Here is a 23,902-nt window from a genome sequence, read left to right as displayed (position 1 = left end):
AGTCTGAATATCCTGAGACTTGAGGCTTAAGTTGGACATTCAAGCATTCCTGCACATTTATATATTACCCTATTGAAAATGTATGGTCATGCTGTAATATAGGATGTGAAACATACTGGTTTGCAGATATGCATGTATGAACTGGTTCCTGAATATGTTGCAAACAAGCAAAATGTGCATGTTTTGTCCCTTCTTGTTATGAGCAGCTTCTTTATAATTTATATTGAACCATTAATGCCTCCATTTTTTTGGAAAATAAGTCATCTCACAGACATTCTTCCTGTAAGGGTGTGTGGCCACACGCCAAGTGCACTGTTGCGTAAACCAGTCCTGTGAAGCAATGCAAAGAGAGGAGCAGGGAGTGAGACAAGTACTGCGTAAAAGTCAGCCTGTCTTTTGTGTTTTTAAAAACTGTACTGTGGAGAGAAAATAGCAGCCTGGGAGACTAAAAGTAGCCTCTCCACCACAGATGGCCCCCACGTTTTCCGCCAGTGGGTCAGTGGGTGAGGGAAGAGTGGAGGGGAGTGGAGGCGAGAGGAGAGGCTATGGCCGTCCGCCGCTATCCAGGGGAGAGTGTGGGCGACGCGGGCAGCAGGAAAGAGAAAGACAAGGACTTCCAAGGCCTAGTGGGCCGAGGTTTGCAGTATGCACTGCTAAAAACAGACATGATGACGTTCAGGGGTCAGCCGGCCAATTTGTCATCAGCTATTTCAGCAATGTTTAAACAACTGACGAGGGAGGCAGGAAAAAATGTTGACATCACGGCCGCGTGCTCACATCATTTCTTGCCCCCGCATTCTTCCGAATGTGCAGTCATCAAAGCAGAGAAGTCAAACACTGTTTCCTGGATATGAGATCAAGGCCATATTTGGACGGGGGACAACACTAGGTCAAAGTGGCTGATGGGTGGAGTCATAGCATCACCTTTAGGTGGTGTCTGGTCCTGCTGCTGGTCAGAGTGCATGAGCCAAGGTCCTCTCTTCTCTTCTCTTCACAACCTCAAGAATTGCTTTCAGGATTTGTGAATGTGGCTCTGTCCTCTCTGAATCACATTTTGCAGTGATGAATAACTGTGATGAAACCCCGGTGAACTCTTACAGCAGCGTCTCTTATATTCAGTGGAATTACTTAGACGCAAATGTTTGGTAAATGACTATACTTCAAATGAAGAAAGAAACATTTGTGACTCTTTGTGACGCCTTGAACAGATTGTACCGCCCCGTAGTGTCATGTTAGGATAAATCAATTGTATACTTTCGGCTCTTATTGTCACAGAAGAATGAACAAACACCTCTCACACCTCTACTATCGACAAACACGTAGAAGCATTTCAGCCTTCACTCCCACTGATCTGTGCAGTATCACTGAGCTGCCAGCAGAGAGCAAACAAGACTGTTGTTCACTCAGGAGCTGTGTTTGCTGTGGCATGGTACCGCAAACATTAACATCTACGAAACGACTAGGGATAAAAATGAACTACTTACATTCTCCAAAAAACAACGTTCTGCTTTTTGAGGTTTTTCAACTCCAAAATCAGTACAATCCATGAGCAACTGGCCTCTGGTACCATCATACAGACTGATTTGCCATCAGCAAGTGCCATGAAACTGTCTATGTGACTCATCACTAAATCCAATTCCTCCACATGCCACCTGGATCCAATACCCACAACCCTAGTCAAAGCATGCCTGCCCTCTATCATCTCACTGATGACCTCCATCATCAACTCCTCCCTGTCTACTGGTACAGTCCCCCCTCACTGAAAGTTTCCATTTCCAATGCTATGCTGACGATACACAGCGTTATGTGTCCACCAGGCCAACCTCTACTCTCCCCTCCAGTACCCTCACTGCCTGTCTCCAAAATGTACAGCTATGTATGACAAACAAATTACTTGAAATTCAACAGTAATAAAACTGAGCTACTCCTCATTTGCACAAAAAACACACTGTCAAAAAGTAAAATCTGTTCACTCCCCATTGTTGACGCCACTTTATCTGTTTCCAAACAGGTTAAGAGCCAGGGTGTTATCCTGGACAGTACCTTCTCTTTCTCCAGCCATATACAACAATGTCTCCCTGGATTGTGTTTTTTCATCTACAAAACAACTCCAGATTATGCCCTGCTCTAACACAGCACTCAGTCCTGGTCAATGCTCTGGTCACATATGGCATTGACTACTGCAATGCAATCCTGACTGGTATCCCCAACAAAGTCACTCCAACTCATCCAGAACTCTGCAGCACGGATTATCAAATGTTCCAAGTCCACTGGACATGTCACACCCCTGCAGTTTCTACTACACTGGCCCCCTGTTTCTCAAAGGATCACCTTCAAAATCCCACTACTGACATTTAAAGCAGTTTACAAATTATTCCCTCCTTATCTCACAGACCTCCTTGAGACCTATACACCCTCCCCCTCCCCCTCCCCCTCCCTGCGGCCCTCATCGGCAGGTCTACTGGCACTACCAGACATCAAACTCAGTACTGTTGGTGCCAGAGCTTTCTCCCATACAGCACCAAAACTCTGGGTCTCCTTCCTTCCTCACATCCACTTACTGGACTCCATTACATGATTACAAAACTGATCTTAAAGCCCATCTTTTAATTTAACCTACACATTTTAACTTCCTTGTGTTTTACAATTGTTGATTTTAACAAATGAATGCTTTATAGTATTGTATTGTAGTACTGTATTTGATGTAGGTGACCTTGAGAGCCATGAAAGGCGCCATTAAATAAAATGTATTATTATTTTTACGAATAACGATCAGTGAGTCGCTCACCAAAGTCATACTCTACCATTACGACGTTGCCATTTGCAGTGATGTGCTGGAAATGGGTGAGTTGTCAGGAGAACGACCTACATTTCCCAGAATTTTGAGATTGTGGCAATTACTAAACAGGGGCTTGTTTTTGTCACTTTGGCCCCAGAGTGGCGTGATCTGGCCTTGACATTATTTGTACATTTCTGAACATGGTTTAAATTGACAGGGGCAAATAGCCAGACACTCTTTAATTTGATGTGTACTTTTGGAGATGCACGTCATTGTCAAGTTCATGTTAACTTGTTGATCACAAGGTAAACTCAAGGGCAACTTTCACTAACGGACAAACAAACGGGGTAAAAACATTTTATCCACATTTTTGAATTTAATATATTTTATTGACATCGAAATCTGACAGAATAAAGGTCAACGGTCATATTATTAACGTAACTTGTGGTACACCACCCACCCCAACAACAGCCACACAATGCTTGTGACTATCCTTGCCATCCAGGATCTCCTCTCTGATGTAATCCATTTATTCCTTGCCTCTAAAAGAATACAAATGCTGCCCCCAGGTGGGCGAAAACGTCAAGACATGAGCCCAAAAGGGTGAAGTGAGCCTACTAGTCGCCTCGACAACTTGTCAATGGCTCTACATGATCTAAAGCTTTTCTATTCTCATTATGCGACACCGTTTATTGAAATTATGACATCTGAATACACTTTTACACAGGTCTTAGGTATCGCTGACTCGCTTGCTTTATTCAGCAACAAATTGGATTTGCACTGACATTGACCTAGAGCCAAGTCACGGGTTCCTTGAAAAGTTTACCAGGTCATTGACCGGAGGTGTTAAGTAAGAAAGCCTATCACAATCAGGTGAGCCACAAGGCTTTTAAAGGCACAGCATGGTGTGAATGACAAGAAAGTGTCTTAGTTATTGTTGCATATTTAGTGTTAAGCAAGTGTTTGATTAGCATTTGGATAGAAATGTATTTCAGAGAGAAAAACGAAATTCTGCAGTGAAGGATGTGCAGCATGTGCTCACATGCATCGGCAGCTCGGAGAGTGGTTGCAAAGAATGACATCATTGAAACTGGATGCCCCACTTAAAACAATTACACCTGACCACCCCCTACACCCACTCCACCCCCAACAGAGATTCTTGAAAATGTGTGGTGGTTGTTGTTAGACATTAGAATACCGCAGGGAATAACAGCGGCAGAGAGGAAAACGATGGAAAGCCTCACAAATGGAAATTTCAGCCTGATCTCACATTTGGAAATATTTTCTTTCCTTGTGACACAAGCACCTGCTGCTATTTTAGAGCATTTCCATACCTCAGTAAATAGTATGATCCCTTTGTTTGGCTGTATGATCATAATATGCTACGGTACAGTGGTTATTATAGTCAAAAGAAAAGCTGAACCAGTCACATGAAAACATATTTTATGTTTTTGTGTCACGGTACAGGCTCCAAGAAATGGACAAAAACTGACACGACTACACTAATGGTATTATGGTCTGAATGACAATCCACAATGTTTGATAACTCAGGCATTCACACTGGGATAACAACCTGTGAATTAAACTATGGTGACATTGCAATTCATAGCTACTTTCCTGCTGAACCATATTTACAGTGCTGTAAATAATGTGTGGGAACTCCAGGCGTTTGCTTGGTGTGGCACAAAAGGAATGCGTGTATCTAAGGTGTCAATACATCTCAGACAATAAAGCTGATATTGACACAATTTGTTTTTTTTAACAAGAAATGTGGGAACGTTTAACTCTTCTACATTTGTAAAGCTTCTGGTGACCTTACACCAGAGGTATTCTGGATTCAACTGCTCATCATTGTACAAAATACTTATAATTGGCCGCACTTCAATCAAAAACAACAGTCACATGTTATTCACACAGCAATGCCTCTTTTATGACAAAAACAATGCAGCGGTATAATAATATAGCATCATTTTCCTGCACCAAGTGCTATTACTTTTGATGCATTGGTTAAATTTTGTTCAAATTCTTTCACACTTGTAGATTGTGACTGCAGGAATTTAACTTATATTGGAATATTTTTTTTCCCTGTGTGCCTCTAAATACTTTTTTTCCACTACTGCATTAAGGATATAGAAACACTTAACTTCGGGTCATTTACAAGTTGTACACAACTATTCATTAAATGCTTTATAACGCGCTATAGCGAAATCAAAAGCAGACATTGCGTTTGTCAATAACTGAGAGGCGGCTGAATCTATCTATCTAATGAGTCTTCGTAGAAGAAGAAGTTGTAATTATCACCAAATATTGTGCATTTATAACCATTTAAAATGTCCTGCATGGTGTTATGTGGGAGGAGACTGCTTTATGTTTTTGTGCATATGAATTAGGATCCTCCTATAAAAAAACCAACAAAAAAAACGAGGACATAAAAAGACAAGATAGTGTGGCTTTAACTCTCAGAGAGAGAGAGAGAGAAATATGACGTCACTCAGCGGTGCGGCCAATCAGAGGGCAGTACGCTGCCCGCTGGAGGAGCAACCGTCCTTGCGTGGCTGGCGCGCGTGCGTGCACTCGGCTGCGCGTGTGTGCGCGCGCGTGCGTGTGAGCGTCTGAATGCGAGCGACTTTTATGTTCTTTTTTTGTTGTTGTTTTTTTCATGTCTTTTTTTTTTCTATACATCTTCTTCTTTCGGTCCCCAATGTCTGTGAATGACGGCGTGGCAGTGAGTGGAGGTGTGTGCGCTGAGTGACGCGTCCTCTTCAGAGGAATAACACACACACACACACACACACACAGCGAGAGAGAGAGAGAGAGAGAGACAGAGAGAGAGAGAGAGAGAGACTCCACACAGGACCGCAGACTCCTAATGAAGTCGCGCACAGCACGTTGAGTTACGCGCGGCCGCGGCTACGCAGTTTTGGAAACGCAGTTCGCCGTGTCATGTTGTCGAGCGCCGCTCACTTCGAGGCGAAAGTCCGCAGCCGCGCGCGGTGTTGACCCCTGCTCCCCTCCCCTTCCCCCGTCGCCTCTCGATGTGGCACCGTGCACTCAGTCCAGCGGCAGTCCCGGCGGGCCCCGTGTTTCCTCACACGCGTCAAGTCGCCCGATGCTCGCGGGGCGACTCGCAGGCCGTCGCTCAGCGGTGAAAGACCAGAAGAGAAACAGAAAAGAGAAGCCGACTGCGGGGGACATAGGGCCAGAGAGCTCCTCCGAAAGACAGCGAAGCAGAGAAAATGCTGAAGACACTGACGAAGAAGCTGAGGAGACATTCACTCAACGAGATCCATCCTTTCCAGCTGAAGGTGAGCGAGACTCGGTTCACCATTATCACGGGAAATGAAGGTTGAAGTTGTCAATACACTTTTAGGAGTTCTCAGCCCCCCCCCCCCAGTGAACTTCGCTTTACTTTAGTCTGGTGACTTTTTTTTTGTTCACACTCTTTCCCTTTCCCTTTCTCTTTCACTCACACACACACACACACACTCACACACACACACACACACACACACACACACACTATAAGACAGCTACACGCCAAGAGACACACACACACACTATAAGACAGCTAGACGCCAAGAGACACACACACACACACACACTATAAGACAGCGACACGCCAACAGACACACAACATACACGTCTTTGTGGAAAAATGAGCAGCCTCCGTTTGTTCATTCCTATTCATATTCACTTGCATGTGTGTTGTCTGGAGGTATTTCCCTGCGTCTGTGCACCTCAACCCCCTTTCTTAAATCCCGCATCGGGGAGGGGTTCACTCCTCTTGGCTTACAGGACCAAGACAGATGTTTACAAGAAGAAGGAGAAGAAGAAGAAGAAAAGAGAAAAAAAATCCACATAGCTGTACAAACACATCAGCAAACATGTGGCAGGTCAACAAACTCACACTCCTTGACTCACACGCTGCAGCTCAGATTTGCTTTTGTCGTCCCAGAACAGTAAATCTAACACCACGCGAAACAAACGCTTCAGTGGAAACCTTATTGTCATGAGCTGTAGTTGTCTCAACAATTGGCATCTTTACGCCCCAGTTTTCCACAACAGCGTCTGTGTAAGTGCTCCCCGATTGTCACTGCCTGCCCAGTTTGCATAATGCCTCCCTTTTTTTGTGAGCAGAAGGGTGAATTGTTACCTGCACGGGTCACTAACTCGCTCCATCCAAGACACTGTTGTGCGTCAATGGACTGTAAAGTCGCATGGCAGCCATTTTGTGCCAAAGCGCTCTGGTTCAAAGGCCTGGCCGCGGATACAGGGGGAAAGTGTGCCATCCCCATTATCCACTATTGTTTGTGTTGTTGCTCTGCTCAGCTGAAGGACTCCTTCTGCTGAAAGCGGTTATTGTGATGGGAACAGTGAATAGGGAGTAGTGGGTCTGGTGCCTACATCCTAACCTAACCTCACCCCTGGCACGGGATGTCTTTTGCCTTCGTGTCGTACTGATACAAAGGCTGTGGACAAAGGAATTCCAATTGGAAACACTCCTAATTAGTAGAACAGCGGTTTCTTCACATTACAGCATCAGCTGTCACTTAAAAGTGCACAATGGCTGCACTTACATGAAACCTTTAAAAACCAACGTTGACAGTTGATGGATGACATGACAGTACGACCAAAACATGCACCACACTGAAAAATCTGACCCCCCCCCCCCCCCCCAACATGGTTTCTGTCATTTGTCGTGGTTCTTATCATTTTCAGATTTTTAGAGATTGACTGTTGTTCAAGTTCGGCGCCCGTCACTACTGCTCAGACACTGGCTCCAAATGACGTCACCAGCACAAGATGGCATCACCCGTATCTGGGATATTTTGGGTTTCATTTTTCTACAGTAGGATCACAGACTGTATATCAAAACGGATGCAGTCCAGAAAAGTCTTGTAATCTCTGGAATGGCCAGCAGAGGACGACTCCACTAGTTGCAAAGAGAGTCCGTTTCTATAGAAGTCTACGAGGAAATGATGCTACTTCTCACTTGATTTATAATGTCAGTAAACATTTTCCTGAGGAGTTTATGATCTCAATCTTTAGTTTCAAGTCTCCTGCAAAACATCATAAATGTAAATTATGCAAAATAGACAATAAAGCACCGTATGCATTGGAGCATGAATGCAGCATGATTGACAGCAAGTGACATCCAGTCCGTGCATGGTTGCAGGTGTAGGTGGACGCGCAGTGGACGAGCTCTTAATGAGACCCACCCACCTGTTTCTACGTTCCAAAAAGATGGAGCTGGTCAAAATACTAAACTGGAGGCTTCGAAACGGTCTTTCACAAACCAATGGGTGATGTCATGGTGGGGGCTTCACTTGGGGGCGTCACTTGAGTTGCGTCACTTGCGTTGTTCATTTATATATACAGACACTGGTTGAAGTAGTGTTGTACTGTTGTATTATGAAAGATTATTATGGTATTAAGCTTGTAGGACACCCAATGTGGGATCCTCCACAACCTGTATCCACGCAATGGATTTGTTAACTTCTGAATGTAGTAAATTGACAGTTCATTTCGATTTTGATTCTATTTTCACGGTTTTGGGCGTCTTTTATATCAGTAACAATAGCAATGGACTTGGAACATGGCAACATCATAAAAGAAGCAGTCAGGAAGTCTGTAAACAGTGACTAATGTTTGCATTTGTCTTTTCATCCAAATTAGTTTTTTCTATTTTGTGGGTTTGTTTAAAACACGTTGACTGTTTATTTGACTACTTAAATTTTTTGCCCCATCGATTCTAATCTCTGACAGGATGTTGGTTAGTAGACAAGGGTTATTATTGATTATAGAAACGACGGGAAAGGTTAGACAAGTTGTAATGAACTGGAACTATCCTTTAAAGGGATAATAGTAGCTTTAAATAAAAGAAACCAACTATCTTCATAGAACGCCCCTAGATACATCCTTAGTGGGATATATGATGGACAGACTATGCTATGGTGACACCTGGGGTCTAAATGACCCCAAACCAAGTTTATCATTTCTGTACTGCAGTGTCTTGTTTCTTAACTGTGAACTTTTGCTGTTGTTGTGAATGACAGCAAACCAAGATTGGGTTTAGTGTTTTCACCTCAGCAGTCTGATGTGAACCCTATTTTTAGTACACATTCCCATTGTGGCTATTTATTGACATCTGTTGTTTTAAATTAATGCTTAAGTAAGAAAAAAAAAGAAGCAGATTCTGGTCCTGGTTTGATTTAGTTGATGATATTTGAGTTGGAGGTGTACAGTAGTTGTCACTAGCTGATCAAGGGCTGAATGACAGGATAGTTGAGAAGGGACTGAAGGCCCCTTTGGCCCGGTTACATTACCAGTTACAGTACCTATCCCAGGAGCTTACACTAATCAAGATCACCTTGCGCCGCTACAGGGAAGATTCGCTGGAGTGTGAGCGAAAATTGAATCGACCACCTCTGACCCTGTGCTGTGTGTTTTTATGAGGGGACGGGGGACGGAGTGTGACAGTGTCTGTGTCTGTGTGGAAGGACAGGGCAAAGCTGATGTGTGTGTGAACTGGGTGGTGTGTGTACGCTGTGACATTGCCATTGATCCAGCTTAGCAAGCCGCTCAGCGTCGCAAGGGAGTGACAAGGATTTCATTCAACTGTTGTTGACACACAAACACAAAACTCTTTGTCTGCCCTTTGCATGTTTGCACAAAAGCAGTTTTTATGCCTTGGAGTTTGTATTTTTCACTTTGCTTATGTGTCTCAGCTGTCTGAATGATATCCCATAGCTGGTGTAGGTCTGCAATATGGATCATAAAGTTTAACTATGGATTATAAGGCTGTGATATAAACCTACTGAATTATAATAATTGGCCTTTCATGTGTCTTCCGTACACATATTTTATGAGAATTAGCTCAAAACAGTTGTCTTGCTCATCAAATCAGCATTTTTATTTTCCAATGCATGCAGACGTGTAAATGCGTTAAAGAAATATAGTGCGTATTGTATTGCATCATAGTAGATTTGGTTAGCATGTATGTTTTGAAAGTTAATGTAAAATCATGACCAATGATTTACATCAAGATTATATTTGAATTGAAGGAATGACTACTTTAAAAGCTAACTTTCAGAGATATGGCTAGTACACAAATGTGAAAGAACCAGTACAAGGTCATTTAGCTTTTAAATGTTACGTCATCTTAACCAACACATTTGGTTGTCACTGTGAATGTGATGCTAATGACTAAGACGCATGTGGTGAAGGGTGTGACTGGGTGGCTCTTATGGACATCTGATTGGGTTGTGTTTATGTGCTTCATACATACATCATGCACTTTTTTTCTCCCTTGCAATTAGTTCCTTATTTTGTAGCACAAATGTGTTGACTGTACTTTTCTTCTCAGAGAAAATCCTTTTTCGTGAGACACAGGCAAACATCTGTCAGTTCAACGTGGCATTTTTGTTTCATACGTCTCATCTGTGCTGTTATAATCAAGCTTGTCTGCAGATGGAAATAGGAAGATGTGTACGTGGTATGTGCAACTGGGGTTGTACGGCGCTTCATCCGAAACTGACATTTCTGGAAAGGCAGTGTCTGCAAGGATTATAATATGAGGCAGCCTATCCAGGTTGCAGTGGTGCAATCCAGGCTTAACCACAGCATTATACAAGAGCTGCAAATAGAAGGAGCTGTAAGTGACAGGAAAAATGGCGAGAAGAAATTTTATATGACGTTTCAAGAGCTGATTTTCATCAAATGAATCAAGTCCAGCTCCCTAAAGCTGTTTGTAACATTTGAAGATATATAATATGCAGACTACAAGTTAATAATTATGCAGCACTTTACCTTGTGACGAGATGCTATTTATTTTTCAACAAAATAATATTTTGTGCATTTATAAGACAAGTAAAATTGGACCAATGCACGGTTGGGATCTGGTCAGCTTCTGTATGATGGGGAAAGCCTGTGATTTATTTTGTTGAAGGAAAGCCCTTCCATCCTCTTTCTCAGACTCCCGAAAACTTGTTTGGAGTTCTGGGAAATGTCCAGAGCAACATTTGCGGAGATTTGCGGTCTCACATGCAGCCCCAGGAAAATATGCTGACTTCAGTGCATGTCTAAAAGCAGCTTAACTGTAAGTTAAGCAGCTGTAAGTTCAGTAAGGCCAAGTCTAGTGATAGTTGAAGCAAGATGAACCACTTGCACTAACCATAGAATATGTGATTCAATGAAAAACACATGGAAGTAATCTGGTTCTCTCTTTCATACAGGTATTATTTGTAACAATTCTGATGATAGATAACTAAGAAAACTGATGTCGCGACATCCTTCACGTTTCTTCTGTCTAAAAAAAAAACCCCAAATGCATAACTGAGGGTTTAAAACAATACTGGGAGCAGATACACCTTGTATTTTAACTATGGACTGTTGATGGATACCTGCTAGTCATTTCTCAGATAGTGTTGTAGACTTTTTAAGTGGCGTTAAGTGTTACAGTGACAACAATGAGCCAGCAGATTAGAAGTAAGGAAGTTAGTGAAAGTAGAAGGCTGTCGTGTCAGGCACCACAGCACACACACACATGCGTTGTGCTTGTGTCTGTCTGAGTCATGCAGTTGTTAAAGCATATTGTGACGGAGCGTGAAACACAAGAACAAGTCTTGTACTACGTTATCGGACATCAACACATGTCACAGTAGTGAGCTGCACATGGTAAATGGACTGTATTTATATAGCGCTTTTCTAGTCAAATAGACCACTCAAAGCGCTTTACAGGAAAGTCACATTCCCCCATTCACACACATTCATACAGCGCTGCTATTTACCACGCATTTTTCTGTCACATGCATACACATTAATCCACTGTCAGAAGAGCCGTCAGAGGCAAATTAGGGTTAAGTGTCGGCATGTGTACTGGCGGAAGCCATTTCTGTTGTTTTCACATCCATCAGGGACGGCCTGTGAGGAAGTCCCAGAGGGGACAAAAACGGCTAAATCGTTACTGTCATGTTATATTTTACTTGTGTTGCACAGAGAATGATTGCTCTTTGGAGAAAGATCCAAATGTCCAGGCCATAAGAAGCAGTGAAAATTAAAGCAGCCAATTCTGACTGGCTCTTTCTCTGGACTCGATCGTAAACCAGGAGCAAAGCTGTGCCAATCACGGCGCCAGTGCTCGCTACTTTCAGACCAAATGCAGTTGTTCTTCCTCACCGTCCGTTAGCTGTCGCTTCTGTGTGTGCGCTGGAAAAAAAATCTCAGTTTTCGGCCTGGCCCTGGCTCTGTAAACCAAAAAAAAGAGAAAAAGGTGCGGGCCGCACCACACAACACTGCGAATGCAGTTTGTAAACTTCACTCGTCGACACCTTAAAGCTACAGTGTGTAATATTTAGAAGAACTTATCCACAGAAATTGAATATATTGTCCCTAACCAATGTTTTTTCGTAAACTTTGAATGAGTTAAATATGGGTACATGAGGCGGATCCGTTCAAGTCGCCATGTTTGCTACGTCGTGTTGAAAACGGTTGCACAAAACAGTCGAATACGTCGAATTAGCACTGGATTTTCAGCGCTGCCGGAAACCAGAAATGGATCAGCGGTGCGCCACCATAAATTGACCCTGTTAGTTGCTCAGTTGCTTGCGGTTTAGAACTTTACCGCCAGATGCCACCAGAAAATTTAAAGAAATTACACACTGGGGCTTTAAGAAACGTGCTAGCGGGTGGCGTTGCAACTATGCGTTTTTGGCCTAGTGGTTGTTGCGTCAGACTCCCATACCCAGGTCGCGGGTTCTCGGTCCGGCCCAAGCAGTAAAATCACAACAACAAAGAGAAAAACAAGCTTTCTCCAAAATCGCTTACTACCCCTTCAAATGCAATAGGAGATGGCACTGTGATTGGTTCATTGCATGTTACACCTAAAGTACAGCCATGTATAATTAAGAGACTAAATACAACCCTTTTGAACCATTTGCTGCCATTGAGCAACCAAGTTGATCTGGACGCTCCATGAATGTACTTGCTCCAGTTGTTTAGATCGTGGGCAGAACCCTTCAACTCTTTCATCCGGCTGATTTCCCCGAGCGTTTAAACGCTGTCTGTGCCGAGCACAATCAAGACGTGAAGTTTTTATGAACCACCAACGCCACTTCATTCCTAGTATCCTGCAGCGGTAGCTTTTAATAGGATTTCAGCTGTTTCGTGGATGCCACCCAACTATAATTCACTGGAGTGAACGGTGTAGCCGAATCTCCAAGTCAACCACTTGCCAAAATACATTTCCTTCCCGCAGTTATTCCTCGGTGTGATTTTCTCGTGGAGTTCCTGAGCTGATGCAGTTTCAAACGGGAGAGCAGAGGTTTGGGCCTGTTCTTGCAAATCTTTCCCACAACTCGTGTATCGCTGAACCTTAATAACCTAAATAACTGGAACAAGCAGTGGGACAGCTGATGTTGAACAGGTGGGGAAAAAAGGGAAGCTAAAGCTACAGTATGAGACACATCACTCTGATTTTCATTTTACCAATTTGAATTGAACACCCTTTTTGCCCTTATTGGGCTTTGAGGCCCCAGGCTCCTCTCTCCCTCTTCTTGCAGCGCGAAAAAAGAGACGTGTGCGTGTGCATGTGTGTGTGTGTGTGTGTGTGTGTGTGTGTGTGTGTGCGTGCGTGTGCGCACGCATTAAAAAGTAGAAGGGAGTACACTATGATTGTGTGGCTGTATGTGTGTATAAGCATACGCACGCACAAGCACAGATGGCAGCTGCTCAGCGAGGCCTCGCAGTGGTAATTACCGAGTGTGAGGCGCATTACTTAACTCTTAGCGTTGGAGTCTGCAGGGTATCTGCATTGTTCCTATTGGTGCAGACGGGGAATTGATTTTAGGTTGGTTTCGGTCGTGAAGAGGGGAAAAAAAAAGTTTGCACTTAGTCTACGCTTTTCTACTTCTTTGTTCTTGCCCTTTGTGAGCATTACAGAGCCCATTTCACATCATGTCTTTGTTACAGATTTAGTTTTTTAACAGCGAACTAAACCCAAAATTAAGAATTTGTTCACCCCATTTTCCACTGCATCGTTGCAGTGGTTAAGGTTTTGCTTCTTGTTTAGAGTATTTAAGTTGCTCTCTATATCTGATGTTTTAATCCTTTATTGATTCAGTGAAATTGAAAACAGCTTTCAGATTTGATCTGAAGCAACATTTAATTCTAATTCAAGAAATTTTTTTCAAGAGAGATATTAACCAAGGTAGAAAATGTAATGGGTTAATTTACCAGACATATTTGACCTACAGTATCCAATCCTTTTTCCAGATTTCTTACCATGGCAGTGGAGAGGGAGTGGAGAGTGATGACTCAGAGGGGGAGAACCAGGAACTGGCACAGATTGACAGAGGTACTTGTCCTCTGCCAAACAAGTTAATTTTGTTGTAAACAGATGATGAGCTCTTCTGCATCATTAATTCATTCACACACATTATAATTAAATGTTTCAAGTCAACACATAATGTGCTTGTAGATAAAAAACCTATGCACTCTTTTGCAACCACATTCTCCACCTTCTGCGTTGACATTTTCCTCTCCGTTGACCCCTCTACTATAGAGAGACGGAGAAATTGTGCCCTCACCCCTTTGGCCACCAGCCAGCAGCACAACCAGGGTCCGCTCTCTCCAGCCCGGTTACGGCGCCTCCGCCTCCTTTTAGATGCCAATCTGGATCGACACTCTTCAGAGGAAGAGCTCGAGAGAATCAGCTGCGGGGACAACAGGAAGTGGGTGTCTGCACTCCCTCAGTGCCACGGTGACCACCACAGCAGCGCCTCCAGCGATGAGGAGGTGCGGGACCTCTGTGGCTGCGGGTCCCCGGCTGCCTCTGCAAGGCCGCTGGTTGAGCCAGGCGCTTGCCTGGCTGCCTCCCCCAGTCCTGTGCTCTTTAGCTCCAGCCCACCACGTAGCCTAAAGCCACCGCCCATTTGCTTTCAGCTGCAGGTGGTCCAGCCAGTGGCACGGCCCATTATTTTGACCCACTTTGACCAGGCAGCGCCATACAGAAAGTATCGACACAGCTACGGCGGGGAGCCGGGGAGACCCAGTCTGGACCTGGAGAAAATGCAACAGGTTAGTGATCCCAGTTCTAGCTACATGCCTCATGACGTTTTTTTTTTTACTTGCATAAATCCCTTTCAATGACATTTAAGCTAGTAGTTTAATAATCACAAAGTTGTTTGTTCCGTTCAAAACACTTAAGGTCAGGGGTCCAGTGCAGTCATTAACATATCATTAGGTCATATTATGACATATTAACAACATGACATGATTGGATGACTTGTTTAGATGCTTTATAAGTAGCATGGATATTTGAAGGTGACTTATTATTACCAAAATGTAAAGATATACTACTGTTATATATTTAGGTTGCATTCATGTGTAAGTAGGAGGTCATTTAATGTTTTCCTCGTACACAAATTAATTTTCTACACCTCAATACTTGAAAGCATCCATATGATGCCTTGTTTTCATGTCAAAAACTATTTTTGATTACTTGAAGTATACTTCGAAGTTAATAGCAATAGTAATACAGTCAGCCTCTGTAGCTGACTGTATATACATATATACATATATATGTACCTTTCACTAAAAGTGATAACAGTACTAAACAGTAGATGAGTCTTGCACTAGCTCACACTGCCATGTCAGGCGAGAATTGGGTCCAAAAATACAATGATGTCCCTGCAGACTACCCGACTGCCATCAACACACACGCGCACAAGCACGCACACAAGCAAACAAAGTCTTCCCTTTCCAAAGCTGGACGCTGGCCACCACGGTGGTCTGGCTGGAGAGGGATGAAGGAGACGGAGGCACGGACGGCAGATGTCCGCCCTCCTTTCTCACAAAGGCTGGGGAGCGAGTGGGGAAACGATGGAGGGGTGGAGGCAGAAGGAGAGGATTAAACAAACAACAGAAAAACGTCAGCCGCTAATGAGTCATGGAGAAGCTGGTCCACTAATTATTAAAATCCAATAGACTTGTTGGCCCACTCTCTGTGTGTGTGTGCTTGTGTGTGTGTGTGTGTGCTTGTGTGTGTGTGTGTGTGTGTGTGTGTGTGTGTGTGTGTGTGTGTGTGTGTGTGTGTGTGTGTGTGTGTGTGTGTGTGTGTGTGTGTGTGCAGAGAGAGAAACTGCAGGTTTCAGGGGTCCATATGTCCATGGGGTTTTTAGAGGGAAGGAACAGATGATGAGAGACAGCGGGCAGCAATGAGAAAGGTGAAGAGAAAAAAAAGAGGAAGAGAGAGTGTGTGTGTGTGTGTGTGTGTGTGTGTGTGGTTGGGGGGGTGGGGGTTACGCATCTATCATCCTGCCCATCTTTTTGTGGCTGCTCGTGTTCATCCTCCTGTTTGTGAGTTTGTTGGAGTTTGTTGCAGTGTGTGTGTGTGTGTGTGTGTGTGTGTGTGTGTATATACACCCACACACACTCAGTCAAGTGGAATGGGAGGTGCTGCATGGAATACAATAGGGGGCCTACAGAGGTAGCTCGCAGACACTGACTCAGTCTCCCATTAACCCTTTAACTGGACACTTTCCAAAGTCTGCCTCAACTTGCACGCCATGTCATTTCTGTCACAGATGCTCCTCTGGAGTTTTTTGACCAAAGAAAGAAAGATGGCCGAGTTGGGCCTTTAAAACAACCCAGCAGAAAACACTTAAAGCTGTTAAAACAAGGAGGATTCAGTGTGGCGCGGCAGAGCGTCAATCATCGATTGGTGGTCAAACTTTTGCTCAATGTCACATCATTCAATGTAGACTACAGACTCCTGTTTTTGTAATTACTTCCTTCTGTAATCGCATATGTGATGTTTTACTGCATCTATGAATTGCTGATGTTGGAGGAAAAAACACGACCAAAGTATCACTTTGTCTAATTGTTCTTGGTAAAAGGCAGATGAATATTTTTCATACTTTTCAAACTATTTCATTAAAGGGGCAGGATGTGATTCTAAAGCAGTACACGTTTTTGTAAAAATCTGTGAATATTTCCCTGCCGTTCGTTAGCTAAATGGCTTTGGTTGCGCCACACAACACTGCGAGTGCAGTTTGTAAACGTCACTCGTCGATACGTGTAGAGACGTGCTAGGAGGTGGCACTGAAACTCGAACCTGATACGCGGGTTCGCGGCCCCGGCTCGAGCAGGAACATCACAACAACAACAAAGGCAGAAGCAAGCTTTCTCCAAAAACCGTACAACCCCTTTAGGTGTTGCAATAGAAAACATTATTTTTAGACCAAGCTGTTCCTTATGAGTCCAGATGTGGTCTCCAAACCCCTCAATGGCCACATCTGACCCGGGACTTTCTAAAGCCACGGACTGACAAGCTTGCAAGGCTGCCATTGCCCCAGTGTGTGACCAGCATGAGCTGCAACCTTAGTCATACTGTACATTTATTTATCTTTTAACGTTCTTAAAGAGGCAGGGTCAAAGGTTCAGAGGGTTGTTTTCTGTTAGTCTCTGATTATCCCATGCTAATCCATGACCAATCGCTCAGACAAGGCCCTGCCATTGTTGGTTAGCCTGATGATCGTGATGGAATAAGACTTCTTTTTTTTTTTTTACACAATGTTGCCATTTTGCTAGTTTGCCTAACTTGCAGTCAAGCATAGCTGTTTGTTATTTAAATTTTATTTTGTTACCCAGTATTTCTATTTCCCTCTATTTCTATTTATTTCATCATCATCAAAAAAAACAAATCGTCAGGTTGAGATGTAAAACAAAATCACGGTGAGTAATCTCTCACATTGAACGTTATGCTCAACGTGTGTGTGTGTGTGTGTGTGTGTGTGTAGTATAAGAGGGGAGTTATGGTGGTGATATATTACGGAATGACTGACGGATAAATTCATCAATCAGGCTCATGGAGGCGTCGCAGTCACCTGGACGATTATTGGAGCCAATATTCAAAATGTTTATGATTATCAGTATATATATAAGATAATTTAATTTTAAAATGTGGTAATTTGGCTCTGATGCAGCCAACGTCACTATAACTTCAGCAATGTCCCGTCCATGTTTGTTTGTTTGTTCAACTTCATAATAATACGGCTGATAGCTCCCTGCACTTTTTTGGGGTTAAGGTCATGTTGAAAGGTACTGTGAATTAAACATATGCTTTAAGGTATTTCAACCAAATTTTGTGTTGAGAGTTTGTATCATTGACGGCTTTTTTTACTGCAGACAAATATCAGTTTCAATATCTAATCTGTATCGGTCTAATCGGTATCAGTATCGGCATGGAGAAGCCATATGGGTCGACCCCTAGAACCTTTGCTGTCTTTTTTGTTTGTTTCTTTTGAGCAGCTAAATTGAACAGAAGGTGCAAATTTCCGTTCTGAATTCATACTCGAGCAGCTTGCGTGTAGTCCCGTTGATTACAAGAAAAGATAAGAGCCGGCGGGAGGTGAGCATGAGGGCAAGTGCACACCAGCTCGCTCCCACACCACAGCAGCAGGAGTCTTGTGTTTCCATTCTTCCCTTGCGCTACCCTACCCCCCCCCCAAGAAGCTCCCCCTCCCCAGCCCGAGACAATTCGATGATTGTGTGGTCCCTCCACCCCCACTGAGTTTTTGAAACTAGTGGAGCGGAGTGGACATGGAGTGGAGTGGGAGACAGGATATTGCATAAGCTTCATTGACCGACTGTTTAGTTGAGTGAGACAGCTGGATTTGCCTCACTTCCTTGACCCCCCCGATCCAATGTTAATTTACCGCCAGTGATCACTCCATGTCATATCACTCAGTATGTTGCTGTTTTAATGTTTAAAAAAAATTGCCGTTCAAATAATGGCTCAATTCTTATAATAGACAAATGTGCTGCGGCCACGTCTTTGGGTAATCGTGAATACTGTATTAAGCAGAACATGACAATGTGTGTAGATTACACACACGTTTGGTTTCATACACGCAGAGAAGCTGCCGCAGGAGTTCTACACTGCGTTGGGAGAAAGGGAAGTGAATTCTCCTCCGTAATCGTCACCCTTGCATTCTTTTTGTTCTCCACAGAAAATGCTGCTGAAAAAGAACTGCGGAGGGAAAACGCGGACCATAAAGATCCGGGTGAGTGTAAACAACTTATGGTATGCAACTTATGGTATGAAACCCAGTTGTGATGGAGGATTGATTGTTTTATACACGTGGTATTTATTAGAACGTGCGCGCACACGCGCACGCACACTTTTATACAGACCCATAATATGCAGTCCGCATCCGGTTGTCCATTACAGCAATGATCCCCATCTTGTTGCCAACACCTTGATGTCCATCCAACTGCATGCTGGTACAGCATCTGGCAACAGTGTTTGCCCTCATGCCTCGAGTCAAGCCTGACGTGTCTTAAAAAAAAACTGATAGCACTGTCAGATAACTTCTGCAAGCAGCAAACCATGCTCAACACTGTTTACTGCTCTTTGCTTTTTCATGTTGGTTTGATCTCTTGATCTCACCCGACAACATTTAATAGCCCAGTTTCCCACTTGCACCATTAGTGGCCTTAGAAGTGCACATTTACTCGCCTAAATACTTAGAGATTTTTCATAAGACAGTGTCCCCCCCTGTTCTTCCTGTAAAGTGGGGTTTCTCACTTGGAGGACAGCGTTTCCGATAATCATCCACCAACACCACCGGCCACTGCAACTGCGCACGGGTGGACGTTGTGTGTAGTGGGTTAGGAGAGCGTGTTGGAGAACTGACTGGAACAAGCCTGGGCATCTTGGCACAGAGCAGGGTACTCCAGACGGATGCACAGTGTGGTGAGAAAAGTGACGTAATTATCACGTTGTGTGGGCTAGTGTCACTGAAACCTCATCACACACACACACACACACACACACACACACACACACACACACACACACACACACACACACACACACACACACACACACACACACACACACACACACACACACACACACACACACGTGTACAGCATCTAGGCTGCTCCGATCCTCCACGTTGGCATGTGTGATCAGTGCAAATATGTACATACACCCAGGATAATCTTTTAAGAGTGTTTTCGTGAAGAACAAGTGAGTGGAGATGAGCAATGGAGCCGAGGAGGAGGAGGAAGAGGAGGTGGAGTGTTGTGCGGTTCCCTTGTGGTGTATTTCCAGGGATGAAGTCATTTTCCATTTATAGCCTGGCTGGCTGCTGTCGGTTTAGCTCCACTGATAGTGCTGTTGCTCATTATCGTCAGTTCTCGCTGGTGTAGTTGGTGGTGTTGTTGTTGTTGTTGTTGTTGTTGTCCCGTCTGTGACGTCTGTGGGCATTGGGCACATTCCAGTTCATGGATTGTTCTTAAAGTGAGTACACAGTGAGCCTTTGGTTTGATGAGCCATTTGGGGTCTTGTGTTGACTTTTGTGCCACCCCATCCTGACATCCATTCCTCCTTCTCTGTTCCATCTTTTCTCGGCCGTGACCACTCCCCTTCTATCTCTCTTTCCCCCCTTTTATCTGTCAAACCTCCAGTTCCCTGGTCGGGTTCCAGAAGAGACACTGGATCTGGATGGGGCCCCGACTTTGAGACTGGATTCAAGCAGGCATGGGAGTTGTTAGGAAGGGTTGGGGAGGTCAATGATGGTGGTTGCGTTTGTGTTTTAAGGAGGAGGAGGGAGGGGGGCTCAGTAGGAAAACATAGCGGTGGCTGCTGCTGCTTCCCCCTCTCGGGGTTGGAGGTGAATTGGAGAGTGGTTAGAGCTTCCCAGGCTGCAGGAGGCGAGAGTGACGGCGTCTGGTTTCAGCCGCCGCAAAAGAATGGGCGGAGAGGAGGGCGAAGATTGATTGAGGTGAGGGAAATGGTGCAGTTCGATATGGGGGGAAAAAAGAAAAGTGGACGGGCAAAAGGAAAATGTGCTGCATACCCTCTTTGATTTTTGATTGAGGTAAATTACATGGCTTAGATGTGATCGAAGGACACTGGTGGTCGAGCATGAGAACAGACATGTTATAATGAGGAGATGATGCTACCGCCAGGGCTGGTAGGTGTATTTTTGTTACCTTTTGGACAGAGCTCGGCCAGCTGCCCTCCCTTGTTTCCAGTCTTTGTACTGGCGGTAGCTCCATATTCACAGCACAGACATGAGGGTGGGAGCAATATTCTCATCTGACTCTCTGCAGGGAAACAAATTCACCATGGAAGGATTACGAGACAATGGCCCATGGGCACAGACGTGTAATTCTACCTGGCAAATATATTAAGTTCACAGAAGGGGTTGTCAAAAGTATCGGTACTTTGATACTTTTTCGATACTCATTTAAATTTAAAATGATACAATCTCCATTCATTTAATTTTCGATAGTATCGAAAATACCAAAGCTGACCTCCAATCAAGCACAAGCAGGCAGCAGCGTGTCAGCAGCCGATGCGCGACCCCGCGCTGTGGTGAAGTGAAACTAGGTGACGAACATGGCGAGTCCTCAGCAGGCCGCTTGCCTCAGAAAGAGGCTTCTGTTACTAACAGGGGACCCCGTGAACCCCGGGCCGCCTGGACCTGTGCCTGGTTGGCCTGTTTTTGTGGTGGGGGGGTAGACCTAATGATAAAAAGGGACAAACCTAGAACTACATTAAATCTCCAGAGAGAAATATTTTTGGCGTGGTGTTTTAACTCTCGCTGCTTTTGACGTCTGCACAAACTGGGGATCACGTACTTTGGGGACCTGTACTCACTTAGTGTGACCCCTATCGGGCCCTAAACGTCTGTCATGCTGTAGATGTGACCTCGGAGCAGCTCTGCGGGGACTATTAATGTGGATAGGTAGCCCTCCTGATGTATGTCTCTCTCCCCCGCAGTTGGACAGGCTCGCAGCGACCATATGGAGAACATCTTAACTTGACTGTAACTTGTTCCTGAGGCTGCGATATCTGTTTTCTTCTCTTTTTTTTTTTTTTTTTTCCACCTGTCAGTTTTTGCCTGTTTATATAACATTGGTAGGTAAAACGGTGGTCCTGGGGATCGTTGCTGTGTTACTGTGGCTCACTGCTGAATCCCCAAAGATGTGGGCTGAAGTCATAGCAACACCTGTAGCCTCACGTGCACTGTTAATAAGGGTTTTGTTTTTGTTTTGTTTCTCATATGCACTGATGTCACTTGGTATTTTTCCAGCGAGAGTTGGCATCTGAGTGGAATCAGTCGGTCACAGGGATGCATCTGTCCCAGTTCTCAAAGAGGCATTTGGCTCTGACAATATACAGCTATCCATACAAACGCACGTTTATTCCATGGGACCCGCTCCCTAATTGCAGTGACTCTGTCTCAGGGTCCTAATCTTTCTCCGTCCGACCTCTCACAAACTTCACTCCCCCCTCAGCAGGCTCCGGAGAAAGTGCTGCCTCGCTGCCAAGTCCAACAAAGTCATTTCCTGTCGTTTCCTGTAGGGAGGAAAAATGACCAGGGCTAATTTTAGCTTGTAGAGCTACAAGGAGCTCAGAGGGGGAATGTCTCTGTGAGGGGAAAAACGCATTTGTGTCAACCCACCTGCAGTGTGAATGAACCCAAAAAATAATTCACTTAGAAAATGTTTGAACGAGGCGCAGTCATTTTCCACTGTCCGCCTGGTTTTTCATTCTCTTTTCTCAGTCACGTGTAGTAACACCCTTATTAATGCAGCCAAAAAATAACCCAGTGTCACAAGTTCCTCAGTCACATATAGTCATAATGAAAAATAAGAAATCATATCTCAGGGACAACAAGTAATCCTCACCTTTTCACATGCAATGTAGCTCAAAAGCTGGATTAAAAACACCTACTTGTGACAGATGCATGACCACCGTTCTCTCTCCTTTTTGTGTCCTCAGAATCTGACGGGCAGTCGTCCTCCGCCCAGGTACACTTACGACCCCTCCATTTTCGCCTTCCGCTCCTTGAGCACAGTGCCCCCCTGCAGGCCCCTGACCCCGTGCGAGGATCCTCCCTGCTCATAAAGACTTTCATCCACCGGCAGATAAGCCTCCCCCTCCTTCATTCCCAGGTGGCCGCTTTTGTGTGGCTTCTGCGGCGAGACCAAGGAATGACTGTTTTGACTGAATGACTGACCGCTTGAAAGACAGTTGTTTGATGGTCGAACTATTGCACACTCAGGTAACGCCACCTTGTGAAACGCCGTCACTTTGACCATTGATTCTCCGAGGGAAATCGGCAGGAACACTTTGGAAAACAAAATGGCCTCAACGCGACATTTCTACGTATTCTTCAGGTATCGCAAATGTATAAGCCGTTTCTGAAAAGATCCTTTGACCGGAGGAAGAATGATCCAAGAAACAAATATGGAGGAGTAGTGGTAATGGGGCACAAAAAGCCAACCGTTGTGAAACTTAGTATAGTTTTGGGTTGGACATAATGCATGTAAGACAATCAAATGGTTCCATGGTCTCTCCCTTCGATGTAAGAAGCGGACATCTTGTAAGGCTCTTGGTAACTTCCTGGACTGAACACGCGGTGAGGTGAGTCATCTGCTATCTTGTTATTGTTGAAATGATCATAGACAGTGTTCACGTTCCTGTATGAAAAAAACGACTTCTCTGGATGTGTTATTGAATATGCAGGTCATGACGAGCTATAACAAAACATGTATGACTGTAGCTGAATAGTAGATCATCGATGATGTACGTTTTCTTAATGAATTTGTCACTTCTAGTCCAGCTCAAGAGTTAAGTACTTGTATCCTCTTTCCTTGCATGAATTCCATTGTTTTGCAGAAAGAGAGGTGTTCTGAAAATAAGGACATATGACAACAGTTTGCCGCACATTTGGCGAGTGTAACTGGTGCTTTGTTACGCATAGCCTACCTGTAGGTAGAAGAGGACCGCTGGTAAAGGCGCCCCAGTGTTTTCTGAAGATCTCTTAACGCCGTGAAATCACATTCCTGTTGTTTCTGTCTGGACAAGGTGGTTCGCAGCTCCTGAAATGAGCTCAATTGTTTTAAACGCAATGTCACCGCTGTAACTAAACTTTCGCCGAAGTGAATGTAACATTGCGACGTGCTCCTGTTCACTGTTGCACAAAATGAATCAATAAAATGCCCTGTGGCCTCTTGTTGAGATTTCTTTTCTTTTGTGATACGAATACAAAGGGTGACTATAAATAAAAGGGGAAACCTGAACATTATGCAACAGACGTG

General features: G+C 44.3%; 1 protein-coding gene across 1 annotated transcript; it reads left to right on the top strand.

The window, feature by feature from the left end:
- The first annotated feature begins 5,360 nt into the window (after nt 1–5,360).
- si:dkey-16j16.4 lies at nt 5,361–23,817 on the top strand. The gene is made up of 5 exons (XM_035610865.2): nt 5,361–6,084; nt 14,051–14,132; nt 14,340–14,854; nt 18,790–18,843; nt 22,581–23,817. Exons 1-5 carry the CDS (start codon nt 6,016–6,018, stop codon nt 22,704–22,706), a joined length of 846 nt encoding a protein of 281 aa, XP_035466758.1. The 5' UTR covers nt 5,361–6,015; the 3' UTR covers nt 22,707–23,817.
- Nucleotides 23,818–23,902: the final 85 nt, after the last annotated feature.

The sequence above is a fragment of the Scophthalmus maximus genome, chromosome 15 (genome assembly GCF_022379125.1).
Source record: "Scophthalmus maximus strain ysfricsl-2021 chromosome 15, ASM2237912v1, whole genome shotgun sequence".
Classification (NCBI taxonomy): Eukaryota; Metazoa; Chordata; class Actinopteri; order Pleuronectiformes; family Scophthalmidae; genus Scophthalmus; species Scophthalmus maximus.
This window is presented reverse-complemented; position numbering and strand designations above follow the sequence as displayed.